Source organism: Orycteropus afer, unplaced genomic scaffold (genome assembly GCF_000298275.1).
Source record: "Orycteropus afer afer isolate SDZICR_OR568_19922 unplaced genomic scaffold, OryAfe1.0 scaffold00048, whole genome shotgun sequence".
NCBI classification, from domain to species: domain Eukaryota; kingdom Metazoa; phylum Chordata; class Mammalia; order Tubulidentata; family Orycteropodidae; genus Orycteropus; species Orycteropus afer.
In genome coordinates this window covers 14821989-14837892 of record NW_006921635.1, presented here as the reverse complement: position 1 = coordinate 14837892, position 15904 = coordinate 14821989, and the positions used below count along the sequence as shown (strand labels likewise).

General features: G+C 53.9%; 1 protein-coding gene across 1 annotated transcript; it reads right to left on the bottom strand.

The window, feature by feature from the left end:
* Positions 1 to 950: 950 nt before the first annotated feature.
* Positions 951 to 13252, bottom strand: CABP1 (calcium binding protein 1). Its single transcript, XM_007938224.2, has 7 exons — positions 13208 to 13252; positions 8517 to 8696; positions 4959 to 4989; positions 4553 to 4696; positions 3530 to 3639; positions 3147 to 3294; positions 951 to 976 (listed from the first exon to the last, which is right to left on the bottom strand). Exons 1-7 carry the CDS (start codon positions 13250 to 13252, stop codon positions 951 to 953), a joined length of 684 nt encoding a protein of 227 aa, XP_007936415.1.
* Between the last annotated feature and the right edge of the window lie 2652 nt (positions 13253 to 15904).

The following is a 15904-nucleotide window of genomic DNA, read 5'->3' as shown; positions in this document are numbered from 1 at the left end:
GCCGTCTCTGCATCTGTCTCCTCACACACACCGGGATTTCCTGCAGGGCAAAAACCTTGTCATCACCTCCTCAGGGAAGCCACCCTTGCACTCCTCAGAGCAGCCCAGGCCTCGTTACTTGCACAAGTCCCTGTCCTTAACAGCAGTGTCACAATTTTATATCATTTATTGATGTGATTATTTCACGTCTATATCCCCAACCAGTGTGGAAGCTCCAGGAAGACCAGAAGTGTGGCAGACCCTATCTGCTTAGCCAATCATTTTCTTCTTCCTAGAGAATCTGATTTTGGGGGGCAGCTGGTGGCCAGCTAAATAACTGCCCCTCCAGTCTCCCTTTCAGTTGGAAGCGCCAGGTTCTGGCCCATGCGATGAGAGTGGGAGTTACTGGGCCCATGATGGCTACTCAGCAAATGCCTGGTGAAATGCTGAAGGCAGAGTGTTCAGCCAGTTCTGGGCACACAGCTGGTACTCAGGAAGTGTGTGGCGTCTAACCAAGCCCCAACCACCACCACTGCTGCCTTCCTCGTGGAAATATTTTTATTGGTTCTGAGATAATAGGGCTGAGGCGAGCTGGGACGGGCACCGAGCTAAGGAGGGCGGCGAGAGGCTTTGCCTTGGGGCAGACATGCTGTGTGGGGTCTGCTGGCGAGCTCCCTGGCCCACCCAGCCAGCAGCGGCTGGACACATGGCACTTGACGCCTGACATAACCTCGGCCGGCTTGGCACTGTGGCCTCCCTGTTGTGGGCACCCCCTTTCCAGTTGCAGGAGTTGTGAGTCTTTCACAGTGCGGAGGGGTGGGATCCAGGGTGGGCACCGCCCCGGGGTGCAGGCAGGCCCCGTCCGCCAGTCCATCCTGGGCTCTCGGCGGCTGCGGCAGGGTGAGGCGTGCTCCGGCTCCTCTCCTCCCCGCCTGTGAGAGCGTGGCAGTCCTGGAGGCGCCCTGGCCGCCTCAGCGGGACATCATTCTGACAAACTCTGGCAGGGGACAGGACAGGGTTGGGGAAAGTGGCAGTCAGGGCCCAGGACGCACCTACATGGTGCGTGGCCCAGCCACCGCCACTTCCAACTCCTGCGGTCGCCCCCATCTGCCCTGCCCCGTTACCCATCTCCCACACAGCAGCCAGCACGAGCCTTCTGACCCTGCTTGACCCTCCCATAGCCCCCACTGGACAGTGTCCAATGTGCTGGTCTGGGCCCAGCTGACACTGGGTTCTCATTGCTCACCCTCAGACATCCCTCTGCTGCCTCAAGTGCAGCAAACTCTCGCTCTCACTCCGCCTCTCTGACCTCTCAACTCTGCCAGCTACTTCCCCATATTCTGTTTCACCTGGTAAGCCCTACTTACCTTTCAGGGCTCTTGCTTCTCACCTTCTCCAGGAAGTCTTCCCTAATCCTGCCCACAGCTCGGCATGGGTGCCCCCCCACACACACACCCTGCTCTACTTCCCCAGCACAGATGGCACTGCTTGTGTCTCTGTTGGCCTTGGGGCCAGGATCAGGCTGAGGGACATAGCAGTGTGCACTACGCGTTGGAAGAACAGACGGGGAGCTGGGCTCTTAGGGAAGGGCTATCAGAGGCGGTGGGCAAGTACTTGGACATGAGAAGTCTGCGGAGACCAGTGGTGGCAAAGCCTCCGGTCCTTCTCTCCACACTCTCCCCTCCCTTGAAGGTCAAGGGAGACAGTCCTCCGCCCTGTGTTCTCTGGACATGCTCAGCTGGCACATTCAGGTGCCTCTCGCATCTTTCTGCTCAGAATACAAGCTTCCGGTGCAGTCTCCACTATTCTCCTGTGTCCCACAGTGCTGCGAATGGAGTCACGCACAGAACTGTGTGGTAACTGAGATTCCAGGCCCTCGTTCATGCTCTGGTGGCCCTGCTCTGTTAAGAGTTCAGCAGTTGGGACCAAACTATGTTACTTCTCTGAGCCTCAGTTTCCTCATCTGTCACATGAGGTAATACTAATGCAATCCACAGAACCCTTGTGAGAATTAAATTAGATACTGTGTATAAGGTGGTAACATGTATAAGGTGGTACATAATAATGAAAATGACAACTGTTACTGTCATTATGGACACCTTTAGAGACACCTGCTGAACATTCGCTGTGTGCCAGGTAGAGGTATGTAAGGGACCCGTGTCAGTAAAATGTGGCCTCTCCTCAGAAAGCTCAGAGTCCAGTGGGGAGACAATGCTAACCAGCAGCTAGGGGAGGGGCAGTGTGGTGCACAGGGGGAGCCTCAGGTGCTGCAGAAGCCCAGAAAGAGGAAGTTCAGTCTGGGGAACCAGGGCGTGGTTCTGGAGGCAACGGCCCCACTGCAGGGTCATGAAGGAAGAATAAAATTTGGCATAAGCAAAGAATGGAAGGAAGGGCATCATGGCAAAAAGAATAGTGCATTCAATGCCTGGAGGCCAAAGAGACTCATGAGTGACAAGTATGTTAGCAGGGCTTGAAGACAGAATGTGAGTGAAGGAATGGCAGATCTACAGCTGCAGAGGTGAGCTGTGGTTGGATCAGGTGGGGGGCTGAGTGTCAAATTAGGGAATGTGGTATTTAGAAAATCAATGGTTGCATGAGTGGATGGACAGATGGAAAGATAGAGATGGGTGGGTAGACAGATGAACACAGGGACAAATGAATGGATGAGCAGACTGGTACAGGTAGAGAAATGACCATCGAGATAGATGAAGAGGGTAATGAAGTCTGAGAAAGGCAGGCAGATGGGTAGAGATGTGTGAATGAAGATACTGCATGGATAGCGAGAGCTGAGTGCCTAAGTAGATGGCAGCACAGATAAATGCATGGGTGGATGTACAAAAGAATGAACAGATGCATACATGGTCAGATAAGTGCACGGACACATGGTTCCATGGAAGATTGTTTAGAGACGGGGAACAGACATCGGGACAGATGGAGAGATGAAAAGATGAAGAGATGAAAAGGTGGAGAGATGAAAAGGTGGAGAGATGGATATGGAAAAATGGATAGACGGACTGAAGGACAGATGGATGAGTGTAGGAATGAGAGGGGTGGGAGGAAGGAAGGGTACGGATGGACTGATGGTTGCACAACGGGTATGCAGCTGGATGGCTCCAGAGATGGCCACTGCTGCCCTGGCTTCTCTCCCACTTCCAAACCCCACCTACCTTCAAAGTCTACTCGTCCATCCCCATTGAGGTCCACATCTCGGATAATTTCCTCTATGTCTCGGTGTCCCACTTGATGACCCAGGAGCTTCCTCATGGCTTCTCGCAACTCACTGGTGCTGATCTCCCCATCACCATTGGTGTCAAACTAGACAGGGCAGGAAGGAGGGAGCAGTAGCAACAACGTGGAGACGGGCAACAGCAGGTCCCAGGGTTGAGCTCCTTCCCCATGTTCTTGGTACTGTCCCCCTTCCCCAGAGACCCTTCTCTGTCCGAGCTTCCTCCCCTACTAGGGGCAAGGCTCAGATTTCTTTCAAAGTAGCCATACTGGGGCTGGGACCCTAACAGCCCCCCACCCCCATCCAGTCATCGCCATCACACACCTCTCGGAAAGCATCTCGCAGTTCTTTTACTCCAATCATATCTGCCGTCTCTGCCAGGAGTTTAGGTCCCATTAGCTCCACAAAGTCATCAAAATCCACGTGGCCACCCACTGGGAACAGAGGAAAAGGCTAGGTCACACATTCCCCCTCACCAACTAGGCAACCCAGGAAACTGCCAACCCCTCCTCGACCCGCTCAATTGCCAGGTCCAGGGTATCACTGAAGGCCAAATGAGGACAGATGCAGATGGTCTGTTGAGGAATAGCTTAGGTGAGTGGCCAGGGGATGACTAAATGAACAAGTCAGGAAGTGGGCTGAGGTAGATGTGGATGGAGAAAGACATACCGGGTCACAGACAGGTAAAGCATTTCAGAGAGACAGAAACAGAGACACACACAAGCAGAAAACCAGAAGTTTTGGTTCCCTGACCCATATCCCCCAAGCCTTACCACCATGCAAATGGAAGCTCAACTTCCAACTGGATGTCTTGGTAGGTTGAATGCTAGAGAACTGACACCCTCCCCTGCTCACAAAGCCTACAAGACTTGGGGGATATACACCCAGCAGGAGAGGTGGGGGCTGGAGGAGTAACTGTGAGGTGGATCTCTAGACTCGCTCCCTGACTCCCCCGCAGGATTAAGCTCCCACAGTGGGAGTCAGCTTGAGAGGGACCCTGTGCTGCTCCACCATTCTCTGTTTCCCTTTCCTACTCCCTACCAATGCCTTCCTTCACCTACCAAGTAAATGACTTACACCCAAATCCCTGCCTCAGGCTTGCTTATGGGAGAACCCAAACCCAGACAGAGAAAAACATCACAGTAATACCATCGGTCTATCCAGCTCTTCCTGTGTGCCAGGTACTGGGCAGCTTCATGTATTACCTAACGTACCTCCTGTGTTCTAATTCCCTTATTACAACTCCCATTTTAGGTGAGGAAACTGAGGTGCCCAGAGAGCTGGAAAGAGGTGGGTCCAGGCCTGGGTGCTGGCCGAGGATGGTGAGGTGCCTGGGAAGGGACTCACGGTTCATGTTGATCTGCTGGGATAGCTCAATGAGCTCCATCTCGGTGGGCATGTAGCCCATGGTGCGCATGCAATTGCCCAAGTCCCGGCAGTTGATGTAACCGTCCTTGTCCTTATCAAATTCTCTGAAAGCCTCTCGGAGCTCTGGGGAAGACAGCAAGTGTGGGCATGGTCGGGGTGGGATCCCACAGAGAGCCCAGGGACAAAGGCAACCCAAGGGACCACTGGCTAGGAGAGTTGGGCCTGCTCAATGCTCCAACAGCTGGCTCCACAGTGAATGCCCTGCTCTGTAACCAGGCCCTTTTCCCAGGGGGCCAAGGCACCTCAGCTTCTCTCCCCCAGCCCTCCTTTCCCCAACCTTCTTAGAGCGCTGAACAGCCCTTTATCCCAAGGGGCCAAGTTTTACCTTCAATCTCCTCTGGTCGCAGTGATCTGTCCTGAAACAAAAGAATGTGTCCAATTAGCAGCTGTGACAAGCCTGAAGTCACAAAATGCCCAATTCGGGGGGGGGGGCATCCAAGTGGCAGCAGACACTGATGGGAGGGGATAGGAATGCGGGTGTGCCTGGATAATGTCCTTGAGGGAAAAAGAGGTGGTCTCACATCCCCCATAGACATGGGGGCTCCTGGGCCCTAGACAGATGTCCAAGGACTCAACTGCTCCACCCAGCCTGGGGACCCATCCCCTTATTCCAGACGTGAACACGTGTCAGGAAACAGAGCTGGTCTGGAAGCAAAGACCTGTAAATAAAACAAGGTGAGTGGAAGATCACACAGAAACAGGAAAACGCTCCTGGTGAAACCAAGATGAGCAGGGGGACAGGGCCTGCAAACACACTGGGAGAAAAGGGGGGCCGAGGGGCAGAGAAGACAGGGTCTGGTCAGACAGCCCAAGAGGGAGGAAGAAGAGGAAGCGACCGGGGATTTAGAGCAGAACTGGAGCTGTGCCCTGCTTCCTGGGCACTGCCCCACCTGCCCCCATTCAGCTCCCACCCCATACCTTTCCCCGCCATGGGACACAGCTCGGGACCCTGGAGGCCACCAGCTCCTCTGGCTGCTGTCAGGGTCTCAAACACACAGCTCCGGCCTCAGCAGAGCCCAGGGCTCCCTGGGGGGCTCAAGGAAACCCTGGGTCCAGGCATCCAAACAGATGGCAGTGCCGTCTCCAGAGAGCAGGACCAGAGTAAGCACAGGGCAGGCTGAGGTGCCAGCCGCCCCACACCCACCCAGGAGGGTAACAGATTGGCCTGAAATGGATACAGTGCCCACCTGCACCTGCTTAGTGGGTTCCAGAGCAGGTCCACAGGGCCATCCCCTCAAATATCCTAGCTCTCTGCCTCTGGGTGGGGAGCCCTGAGGATGGGAGGTTTACCACAGGCGCAGCTCATCGCCACGGCAACCTGAGGGCAGCACCGCTGTGCACCTGGGCCATTCTAGCCAATGGGGCCAGAATGGGTGCTCACCCACTCAAACCGGCCCCAGAACAAGGCCCCCCAGTACCTGGAAGATCTGAAGGTCCTTTAGAAAGGGAAGGCGCTCCTGAGCCAACACCTTGTGGGACAGGCAGAAGCCCGGGACGCAGAGCTCAGAAGGGCCGTGGGGCAGGACAGTGTGGTGGGGCACATGAGCTGGAGCTTGGGATGAGCAGGCTGCAAGCTACTCAAGGTGGCGCTTCCAGCTGTAGGTGGGATTCCCCTGACGTCCGCATGCCTCTGGGGTGACTATCTGGACTTCCATTGGGTCTCCTGTTCCCAGTGAGACACGGATCTTAGTGACTGAATGGATGTTTTTCACACCACTGGTGAAAGGGAGCAAGAAGCACGTATCTGTGCTCCCACGTGTGCACAGTGGACTCGCTAGGACAAACCACTGAAACATAACAAGTCCTCTCCCACCGCTCCAGGTCCCAGTTCTGCAATACTAGAGAAGAATGGGTGCTGCTGACCCTCACGCCGCACCTATCTGGACTTCTTGTATACCCACAGCACTTGTACCCGTTGAGGCAATTCCAAATCCTGGCGACGCCACGTGTGTAAAATAGGGTTTTCAATGGCAGGCTTTTTCAGTAGACTGCCAGGCCTTTCTTCCAAGGTGCCTCTGGGTAGCCTTGAACCACAAGCTTTCAGTTCGCAGTCAAGCACATTAACCGTTTGCATCACCCACTGGTGTCCTCTGACACTGTGCCTGTGGCAGAAGCTGCTCTGGCTAAGTCCTGGCTCCAACTCTTGGCTCATGCCTTCCCCCATGCAGCGCAGTAGGGGTGCGTGTGCTATGCTCTGGAACAGAGCTGGCAACGTCCACCAGTGTGGCAGCGAAACCATATGCCCTGACGTAAGAACTGGGTGTGAACGGAGCACAGGCACTTGTTTCTCCTTGGCACTCAGCTAAAGGACAAGCTTAGGCTCTGGAAATGGAGACCCGAGCACAAGGTTCCAATCTGCTACTCCCTGGCTGTGAGACCCCAGGCAGCTCACTTCAGCTCTCTAAACTGTAGTCTCCTGTCCTGGATTGAATTGTGTCCCCAAAAAATATATTTTGTCTCTTTGGAGAAATCAGGAGAAGAGGAGAACTGTGTATGCACAGGGAGACAGCTGGAGGTGGGGGCAGGAGTGCATGAGAGGGAAGGACACAGGGAAGAGGTAACCATGGGGAGGAAGTGGGAGGGGAGCTGTTGCACTGTGGCAAATTGTAATCAATGGCACGAGACAAAGTATATGTGAGCTGTTGTATGGAAAGTGAACTGGTTCTGGTTCTGTAAACTTTCACCCAAATCACATAATAAAAAAAAAATAGTGTGTTGTACATCCTAACCCCTAGTTTGTGGTCATGATCCCATTTGGGAAGGGGTTGTCTTTGTTATGTTAATGAGGCAGGATTAGTGGCGCATGTGTGGGTTTTAGGTCAATCTCTTACAAAATAGAAAATTACCACATTAAGCAAGCAGAGGTACCAAGCTACTCGAAGGTCTTACAGGAGCAGAAGCTTGAAAGAGACAAGGAGTTTCTTTCAGAGCCGACAGAGGGAGAAACAAAGCCTTCCCCCCTAGAGCCAGCACCCTGAATCCAGACTTCTAGCCTCCTAAATTGAGGAAGAACTAATTTGTTTGTTAAAGCCACCCACCCGTGGTATTTCTGATATAGCAGCAGTAGAGAACTAAACCATCTCTGTAATATGGGTTAATACCAAGGCCTACCTCACAGGGCCTCTATCGGCATTTCTTGAGACAAGGCATGTCAAGCGTTTAACTTGTGGGCTTCAATAAATGGAATTTACAAATGTTTGTATATGTATCATCATCATTATCACCCCTGTGATACTTGTAGGACACTTGCCACCAGCCACCTGTGCCTACTGAAATCTGAATTAGCATGAAATGAATGAAAACGTCAGTTCCTCAGTCCCACTAGGCACATTTCAACACTCCTCAGTGCTCAATGGCCACATGTGGTTAGTGGCCACCATACTGAAGAGAAGTCCCACTGGACCTCGCCATGGGCTGCTGTTCCGAACGAGGGGCTGCTGAGCCAGGGCCCAAGTCAGCATCCTTGTTCCACCCCCTCCTGTTTGTTACCCTGAGTATGTCACCTCTCCAACAATTCAGTTTCCTCATCTGTAAAATGGGCATAGTCATAGTACCTACCCTTGCAGTTGCTCTGAGGTAAATGAGACAATCAAACCACTTAGCACCTGGTTTTTTAGCACCTTAGTGCCTGGCACACAGTAAGTGCACACACACACACACACACACAAGTAGGTATTGTTATTACTCCTTGCTGGTGGGTGTGGTCTCACCAGGCACTTTGCAGCCCTGAGTAGGAGACTTTGGGGACCAAATGCACAATTTAGGGGCTTGGAGTGTATCTGTCGGGGGGCAGAGGCTACTGTGTTCATAACCCTCTTCTTGCTAACACCTCGTGCCTTGCAAAGCCAAGCCAAGGGTGGCTCCACTGGGCCAACTTACGTACAGGCTGCCTGTTCTCAGCGAAGCCCTTGCGCAGGAAAATGCAGGCAGGGCCCAGCAGGTTGTGCATGACGGCGCAGTTCTGGGCCAGCGTCAGGAGTGGTCCGGGGAGCTCGCCGCTGCCCACCAGCCCTTCCTCGCTCGTCTGCACCACAGTGTAGCTGGTCTTCTCCTCCTGGTGCATCTTCAGCCAGCACCAAGCAAATACAAAAGAGAGGGGCTGTCACATCCCCCCTCAGGTGGGCCCTCCTGGCCCCAGCCTGGCTCCTGGTCCTGAAGGGGCTCTCCTCAAGAGAAGGGACTCCAAAGTGAAGTGGTGGGGCGCAGAGCTCTCAGGATGCATGGGGGCAGGCCTCAACCTGGTCCACCAGACAGTCTCTAATCCTTGACTGAACCAATATCCAGGGGGAGCTGGGTGTGACACCCCACCGTGTGGTGTACACATACACAGCACACCCACACCCACGTACACAAAGAACCACAGCCTGAGGTGCGTGCAGAAGCTCAGAGACAGAAGCAGGCAGAGGAAAGCTCCTGTTCTAACCAATAGGAAGTGACTCAGAGACTAATGGAATAACATCCTTCCCCCCCCAAGATGCTCCCAACATCCCAACCCAATCCCTGGGGCAAAGCCATTTCCCTGAGCTCCCAAATGGAGTTCTGACCCTGCCCCAGCTGGACCCCACTGGAAAGCTAGGTGGAGACTCAGAGCTGGCAACACGGAGAACTGTCTCCACACTGGCGACCCTGGAGGCTGAAGTGACGCAGGCAGGGTGTGAGAAGTGCAGGCTGTGGCAGAGTGGACGGTATGTGGCTCCACGAAGGGGCAGTGCTGCTACTTAACTGCAGCCCCGTGCTGTCAGACCTGCTGCTTTAAAGCCCCAGGGGAACCAAAACGTATCTTTGGGTTCAATTCCACCCAACTGGCGACTCTGCCATCCGGCTGGTCTCCTTCTCCTCCTGCCCGCCCTCCCTGGCTCCCTGCCCGGCCCAGCGTGCTGGACTTCTGCAGGCTGAGGCAGGCCCCCTCTGCTTACCGAATATAGCTGTGCTTCCAGGCCCAGCCAGCTCATCCCCATCCCTGCCTGTTCCCATGCAGCTATAAAAAGTCAGCACTGCCCCCAGAGCTGCCCCTTCGGATATCCAGACTCAACATTCTACTCCACCCAGGCCCCCTCAGGATGCCCAGTGCCCTCCCAGAGACCAGTCAGGACACTCTGCCTTTGGCCTTGAGCTTGGATGTCTCCCTAAGAAAAGAGATAGGGCAGTGGAAAGAGGGTTGTCTTTGCCTGAGAACCCCAGAGGTGCACACCTACCCTTCCACCCTGCTCCCCACCACTTCCAGCCAGCCTCCTCCAGCTAAAAGTCCACTCCTAGGGGAAGACCCTAAGGCCCAAGGCAGTCCGTCTTCCCAGGCCGAGAAACAGAACACTCCCCTATCCCCACCCGTCCTCGTAACCTCTTAACGCTTCTCCTCCCCAAGCGCAGCACTGTGGGGCTACAGATGTTCCAAATCCCAAAGCCTCCTCTAGGCCTAGAGAGGGAGAAGCAGTATTCCAGTTCCTCTAAGGAGAAGCAGCTCCGAGCCAAGGTGAAGGACCTCACCCAAAGGCTCACACGTGATGAGTGCAACAGGGTCAGTGTTAGGTGATGTTGAGGGATCAGACAGACCAAGGGGCCCTTCTGCTTTGATGCCCAAGAGAGCTAAGAGTCAGAATGTCCACTGCACTGACAGGCCTCTGGGACAGAGGGCGGCAGAACAAGACACACTTTCCCAACTGGGAGAGTAGACCAAAGGAAGTCTGGAGTCCACAGCGGCTTAACCTCAGGAGCAACGTCAGGAGATGTTTGAAGGGAATCGGTGGTTTTGTCTCTGGCTGAATCTCAGGAGCTTGGTTCATCCTGGAAAGGGGGAGGCAGCAAGCGACATACAGCTCTAGGAGGTAGTTTACTGGCTTCGGAATCAAACAGACTTGGAGGCAAACTCTGGCTCCACTGCTTGCCTGCTGTGCAAACCTGGGCAAGTCAGTGCACTCCTCTGTGCTGCAGTTTCCTTTTTGTCTTCTCACAGCAATCTCGTGAGAAAGAAGCTATTGCACGTAAGGAGCTTTACACAGAGCCTAGAGTATGGCAAGGGTCCAATGAATGGAGTTGCTATGGTGATGGCAATGACGAAGACAACTATGCCAATGGCGTTGAGGATGAGGCAACTGAAGAGGTGCTGGGTGCCAAAGGCACGACTTCTGCCTCCCAAGGTAGTGGGGGAGCATTTGTCAATCAGGAAAGAAATGAGAAACATGTGGAAGATTTTGCTCCCACAAAGAGCGAACAAGTGGTGGCTGGGGAATTTCCACTGTGTCTCTTGATCATAATACTGCCTGGCACCAAGTGGCCCGAGGAGGCTGCTGTCTTCCCTGGCCAGTGATGGTACCTGACAGCTTGGGCCTGCCCTGCTCAGAGCCTGGGGCCGGTGGCTTCTCACCATTACCAGTTCCCCAGCTACCACTTGGGACACCACGAGGGCAGTGGCCCACAAGCTGACAATATCTCTTGGCACCGAGGAGACGGTTCCTGACATGGCATGGCAACAGGAGGGGCCAGCGTGTCTCATGACCCACAGCTTTCTAGCAACACAAGCTAGCCAAGAGAATGGAGAGAACAAGCTCCCTCCCCGGAAGACACTCAAGGAGAAGCCCGAAGAGCTGGTCTCAGGTGGGGGAGGGGAGCTCTGCACTGAGTGGGAATTTGGACTAGTGACCTCGCAGGTCAGATTCAGGAATCTATGAATAACACTGCTGACATCAGGAGAAAGTGAGAGGCAGCTGCTTATACAGGGCAAGCCAAAACCAAACCAAACCAAACCAGGCTCTAATTCACACGGACCAGGCTTTAAATGCCAGCGCTGCTACCAGCCAGCTGTGTGACCTAGTAAGGCTCCTATCTCTGAGTCCGGCTCCTTTCTCCATGAAACACCCAAGAGAACTACAATTTGTGGAAAGGACTAAATGAGCTGACAGCTGTTAGATACATCACGGATACTCAGCAAGAAGCAATAATTATTGTTAGTATAAAAACATGAGACTGAACACAGTTAAGTTTTATGACCTTTAACTTACTCCTTACAAAACCATTCCTGTTTTCCTTTTCCTCTCCACCCCCTTCTTTAAAATCCAGAGTGGGAAAATTATGACTATGGTAACAAGAAGATAGTGAGTGAGTGCTGTATGCTAGGCATTGCGCACTGCACAATCACCTGAGGGGGTAGATGTGGGTACCCCACTTAATGAGCAAGGAACAAGGCACAGAGGGACTAAGTAACTTGCCTGAGGTCACACAGGCAAGGAGGTGACCTAGGCAGTCTGACTCTTTCGTATTCTGGCTGTGTAAGGAAAGAGGGTGGTGTGGAACAGAAGGACAATCTTTATTAAGTGCGTATCTTCCAGCTCTGGATGGAAGCCATGGGGGGGCTGTCAGCCCTGTGGTCTTAGATAAACTCGGGTCAGTTTCTGCTTCTCTCCAAGAGTGGGGAGGCCATCTCTGAAGTGAAAGACTCCCCCAAGAAGCTGACAGACGACAGGGGTGAGGCACAGAAGAAGCAATCAGCCCTCAGAAGGATCCAGGGAAAAGCAAAGATTAAGAGGAATCTGATATGAGTAGCTTAGCTAAGTGAGGAAGACAACAAGCAGAAAAGCCTAGAATGTCCTAAAGCAGGAGGCTATCTGTCAGACGGACGGAGGTGGCAGGACATTGGTGGACTAATCCAAAACCGCAGAGAAGTCACTTAACCACTCTAACCAGCAGTCCAGCTACTCATTTAGAAAATGAAAGAACTGGAGGGAAATCTCTGCATCATTCCTTCTTCCCTGAAATATGTCCCATGTCCTGACTACAGAGGGCCAGGAATAGAGGCAGAAGCCACTCGAAGCAAAATCCTACAGATGCAAGACCAGGCTTGCGCAGGAGATACCCTAGAGGTGGCTATTTGCTTTCCAAAAGGAATTCTTGTGAAAGAATAGTATCCTAGTGTATAAGCAATAAATCCACCACAGAAATCAGCTTAGATACACTGCTGCACAACATACCTCCTGGGCATCCGATTTCTTAACGGAAACCATCTTGGGCTCCGACTCAATCTGGTTCTAGTTATCTGATCTGATTCAAGAATGATAAGGGTAGAAGGGATCCCCTGCTTGGCTTCTTTCAGCACCCACAGGATCCACTTTAACACCCCCAATTCTGAAGGTGCCAAGATCACTGCAGAGGGTCAGAGACTCTCAAATGAGTTGATTGAGCCCCTAGTCCCATTACTGGGAATGAACTCCAGCAGCAGCAGAGATAAAACCTAACCCTCTTCTGACCTCGTCAGCTCCAGAGGTACACACCCTAATACCCTAAAAACCCACTCTCCGTTTGAAGGCCCAAGAGCCCTAAAGCTCCCCAGTTTCTCTCGGACATCGAGCGGATTCCCAAGCACAGCCCTCCACAAGCCCCGAGTCCCAACTTCAGCTCAGTCTGGGACATCGGAAGCTGTCACTAGAGCAGATCTGGAGGCAAAAGCAGGGAAGCCGCTCTGGACAGGACCCGGGGGAAGGGCAGCAAGCATCAGATGCCCACCACTCAGTGCCCAGTTTCTGAGGCAGATGGCAGGATCCCCCCACCTCCCCACCTCAGGTCTCTGGAATCCCAGAAACATACCTTCCTGGAGAGGTTTCTCAGTGGAGACTTGACACAGTTGCCCATCCTAAGCGGAGATGGCCCCTTTCCAGGTCCCCGGGTCCATGAAGGAGGCTCCTTGGGGGCTAGGATACCTTAGTTCCGGTCCCCGCCAACCCCAGCCTCCTGTGCCTCGGCCACTCTTCCTCCAGGACCGAGCTGAGCCTGCTCTTGTGTGCGTGCTCTCTGCCTCGTCTGCCTGATCCTGCTCTCTGATTTCTTTGGGAGGTTGGTGGTGGATTGTGTGTGTTTTTATTTTTTTTTGGGGGGGTAACTTTCTGGACACTTGCTCTAGGAGATGAAGGCAGGAGGGGAGAGCGCAGGGCACGGAGAAAATCGCCCAGAGAGCTGAGGGCACAGGCAGCAGTCCTGCCAGGTCATCTACATCAGATTAGAGCTGAATCCTCCCGGTTCCCTGCTCTCCCTTGGCCCCTCCTCTCCCCACTGCCAAATCTGCAAGGAGAGTGCCTCGGTGAGGGGGGCTCAGAATGGCAGCTGCGGCTGGGAATTAGGCCAGCAGCCCCAGAAGGGGAAGCTGGCTAGTTTGGGCCCCTGAAGCCAGGGTGCATCCCAGCCTCCAGCCTTTGTGGGCATTCACACACACACATGCACGCGCCCACACTCAGGGAGACGTGTACCCCTTCTCACGTGCACTGAGCTGGATAGACCCGCATCCTAATCGCCCCCTGGCCATTCCAGCTGGATGGAGAGCAGGCAGCTCCAGCAGACAGCCCAGGAGGTCTTGTGACACATCCATCATGCTCCAGTGTTCACACCTGCCTCCTCATTGAATGGGTCGAGGTGTTAAGGGCCGGAAGCACAGCTGAGCAACCAGCAGGGGTCAGCTCCTTCTGCTCCCACCACTGGGTGTGCAAAGCCATCTTTAAGGTGCCACACTGGAATTTCTTAAGAGACTGGCTTGTCCTCGTCCCTCCAGGCGCCAGCTTGGACTTGAATTTGGAGTCTCAGATGTCACGCAGCCCCAGTCAGATGACCCAGGAAGACTCAGGGCTCTTGTTTCCCTGCACCCAGCTTTTCCCAACAGGGGGCACCGGAGAGACGGAGCAGCAGAACTTCCAGTCCGCCTGAGGCAACGAACTCTGACAGACACAGCTGAGGGGTTTTCAGGCCAGAGACGGGACTTTCCTAGGGGCGTTTTGTCCAGCTTTGGGTGGCTGGTCAGAGCTCCCACTAGAGAAGACGGGTGGGGGCACAGCCTAGAGGGTGCCACGGGCTCACCCCTGAAGAGCTGGGCAGGGAGGTCCCTGGAGAGCCCTGAACGGCTGTGCCGCTGCTGCTGCTGATCCAATGGATTCATCCGGGAGCCAGCGGGCAGCCTCGTTTTGGCCAAACGTCTGGAAGGGGATTCGGAGGACGATGATTCTGGGATTCTGGGGATGGAGGGAGGAGCCTGGTAGCAGGAGGGGCCCTGGAGCCTAAAAGGCAGGAAGGTTGGGAGGTGCCAGGGAGTAGAGGAGAGAAGAGTAAGGGAGCCGTCCACAGAAACGCTTCCTTCAAGACCCACCCGGACCCTTCCTCAGACACCGAGCAGGAAAGAAGTCCCTGGGCGGGGCAGGGAGGGGGCCGGACCACTGCAAGAGCAGTGCACTCAGGCTGGGAAGGACCTGAAGGCCTGGGGCCGAGTCCTGGCTCTGCCGGCTTCAGACTGGAGTCACTTCCCATTCCCGAGCTTGTATCCTCTGCTGGAAAATGCGGATGCCCTTAACTTGCTTCAGACGCCTAAGTGGGAAACTGCATGGCGCACGGTGGGTACTCCTGAAGTTTAAAACTGAACATAGAAAGTATCATTTGTCCAATATGCATGTGCCCTGCACTTTCCCTGGCTCTGGGAAGTTGTTCGTGGAAAACAAGAAACACCATTCCCACTTTCGGGGAACTTACATTCTAGCAGGTGAGCAAGAGCTTTTAAATAGCTACGAACACAATTATTTCATTACATTAGGAACTGTGAGAATGGGAACCAGAAAGATCTGACTTAGTCTGGGGGCATCAGGGAAGACTTGTTGACAAAATCTACAAGAGTGACTCTCTGCAGATTCTCGAGAACCCAGAGCTCCCTAGGGACACCCCCCAACACCCTGCCCGGGGCAGGCGGCACAGTGGGCAGCAGAGCTTTCAACATTGGCTGCAGGTTAGGCTGACGGGTCTTCCCCAGAGATTCTGATATACTGGGTCTGGGTGGACTCTGACCTTGGTGCTGGGTAATAATACTCCCTGGTGATCCTCACCTGCCCGGTGTTGAGAACCACCAATGTGGAGACTTTAAGAGCTTGGACCATGGAGTCAGACAGACATGGGCTCAAATTTTGCCCTTGCTACTGTGTGATGGTGAGGACATGTTAACCTCCCTGAGCCTTGGCGTCCTCATTATAAATAAGTGGGATTATAACAGAAGCTCCCACACAGGGCTATTGTGAGGAGTTAATGAGATGAACATGCAAAGGGCTTAGCACAGTGCTGGGCACAGAGAACATGTCCCTTACCCACCTAGATTGGCTTTAGGGACCACCTACATAGAGTGTCAGACATCAGCGTGGGTAAGGCAGCCAGCCAGTCAGTCAGACCTGGTGACTACTGCCCCCTGCAGGCCAGCTCAGAACACAGCACAACACTAACTTAGCAACCGTGGGTTATGCCTCTGTCCTTGGAAATGGGAGA

Bases quoted from the DNA above. Each gene is read 5' to 3' on its own strand.
- CABP1 (XM_007938224.2), bottom strand. From the start codon at position 13,252: ATGGGCAACTGTGTCAAGTCTCCACTGAGAAACCTCTCCAGGAAG. The intron at 4,697-4,958 runs GTAAAACTTGGC...TGTCTTCCCCAG, and splicing joins GCGACCAGAGGAGATTGAAG to AGCTCCGAGAGGCTTTCAGA. The intron at 3,295-3,529 runs GTGTGTGATGGC...TGCCCTGTCTAG, and splicing joins TGCGAGATGCTTTCCGAGAG to TTTGACACCAATGGTGATGG.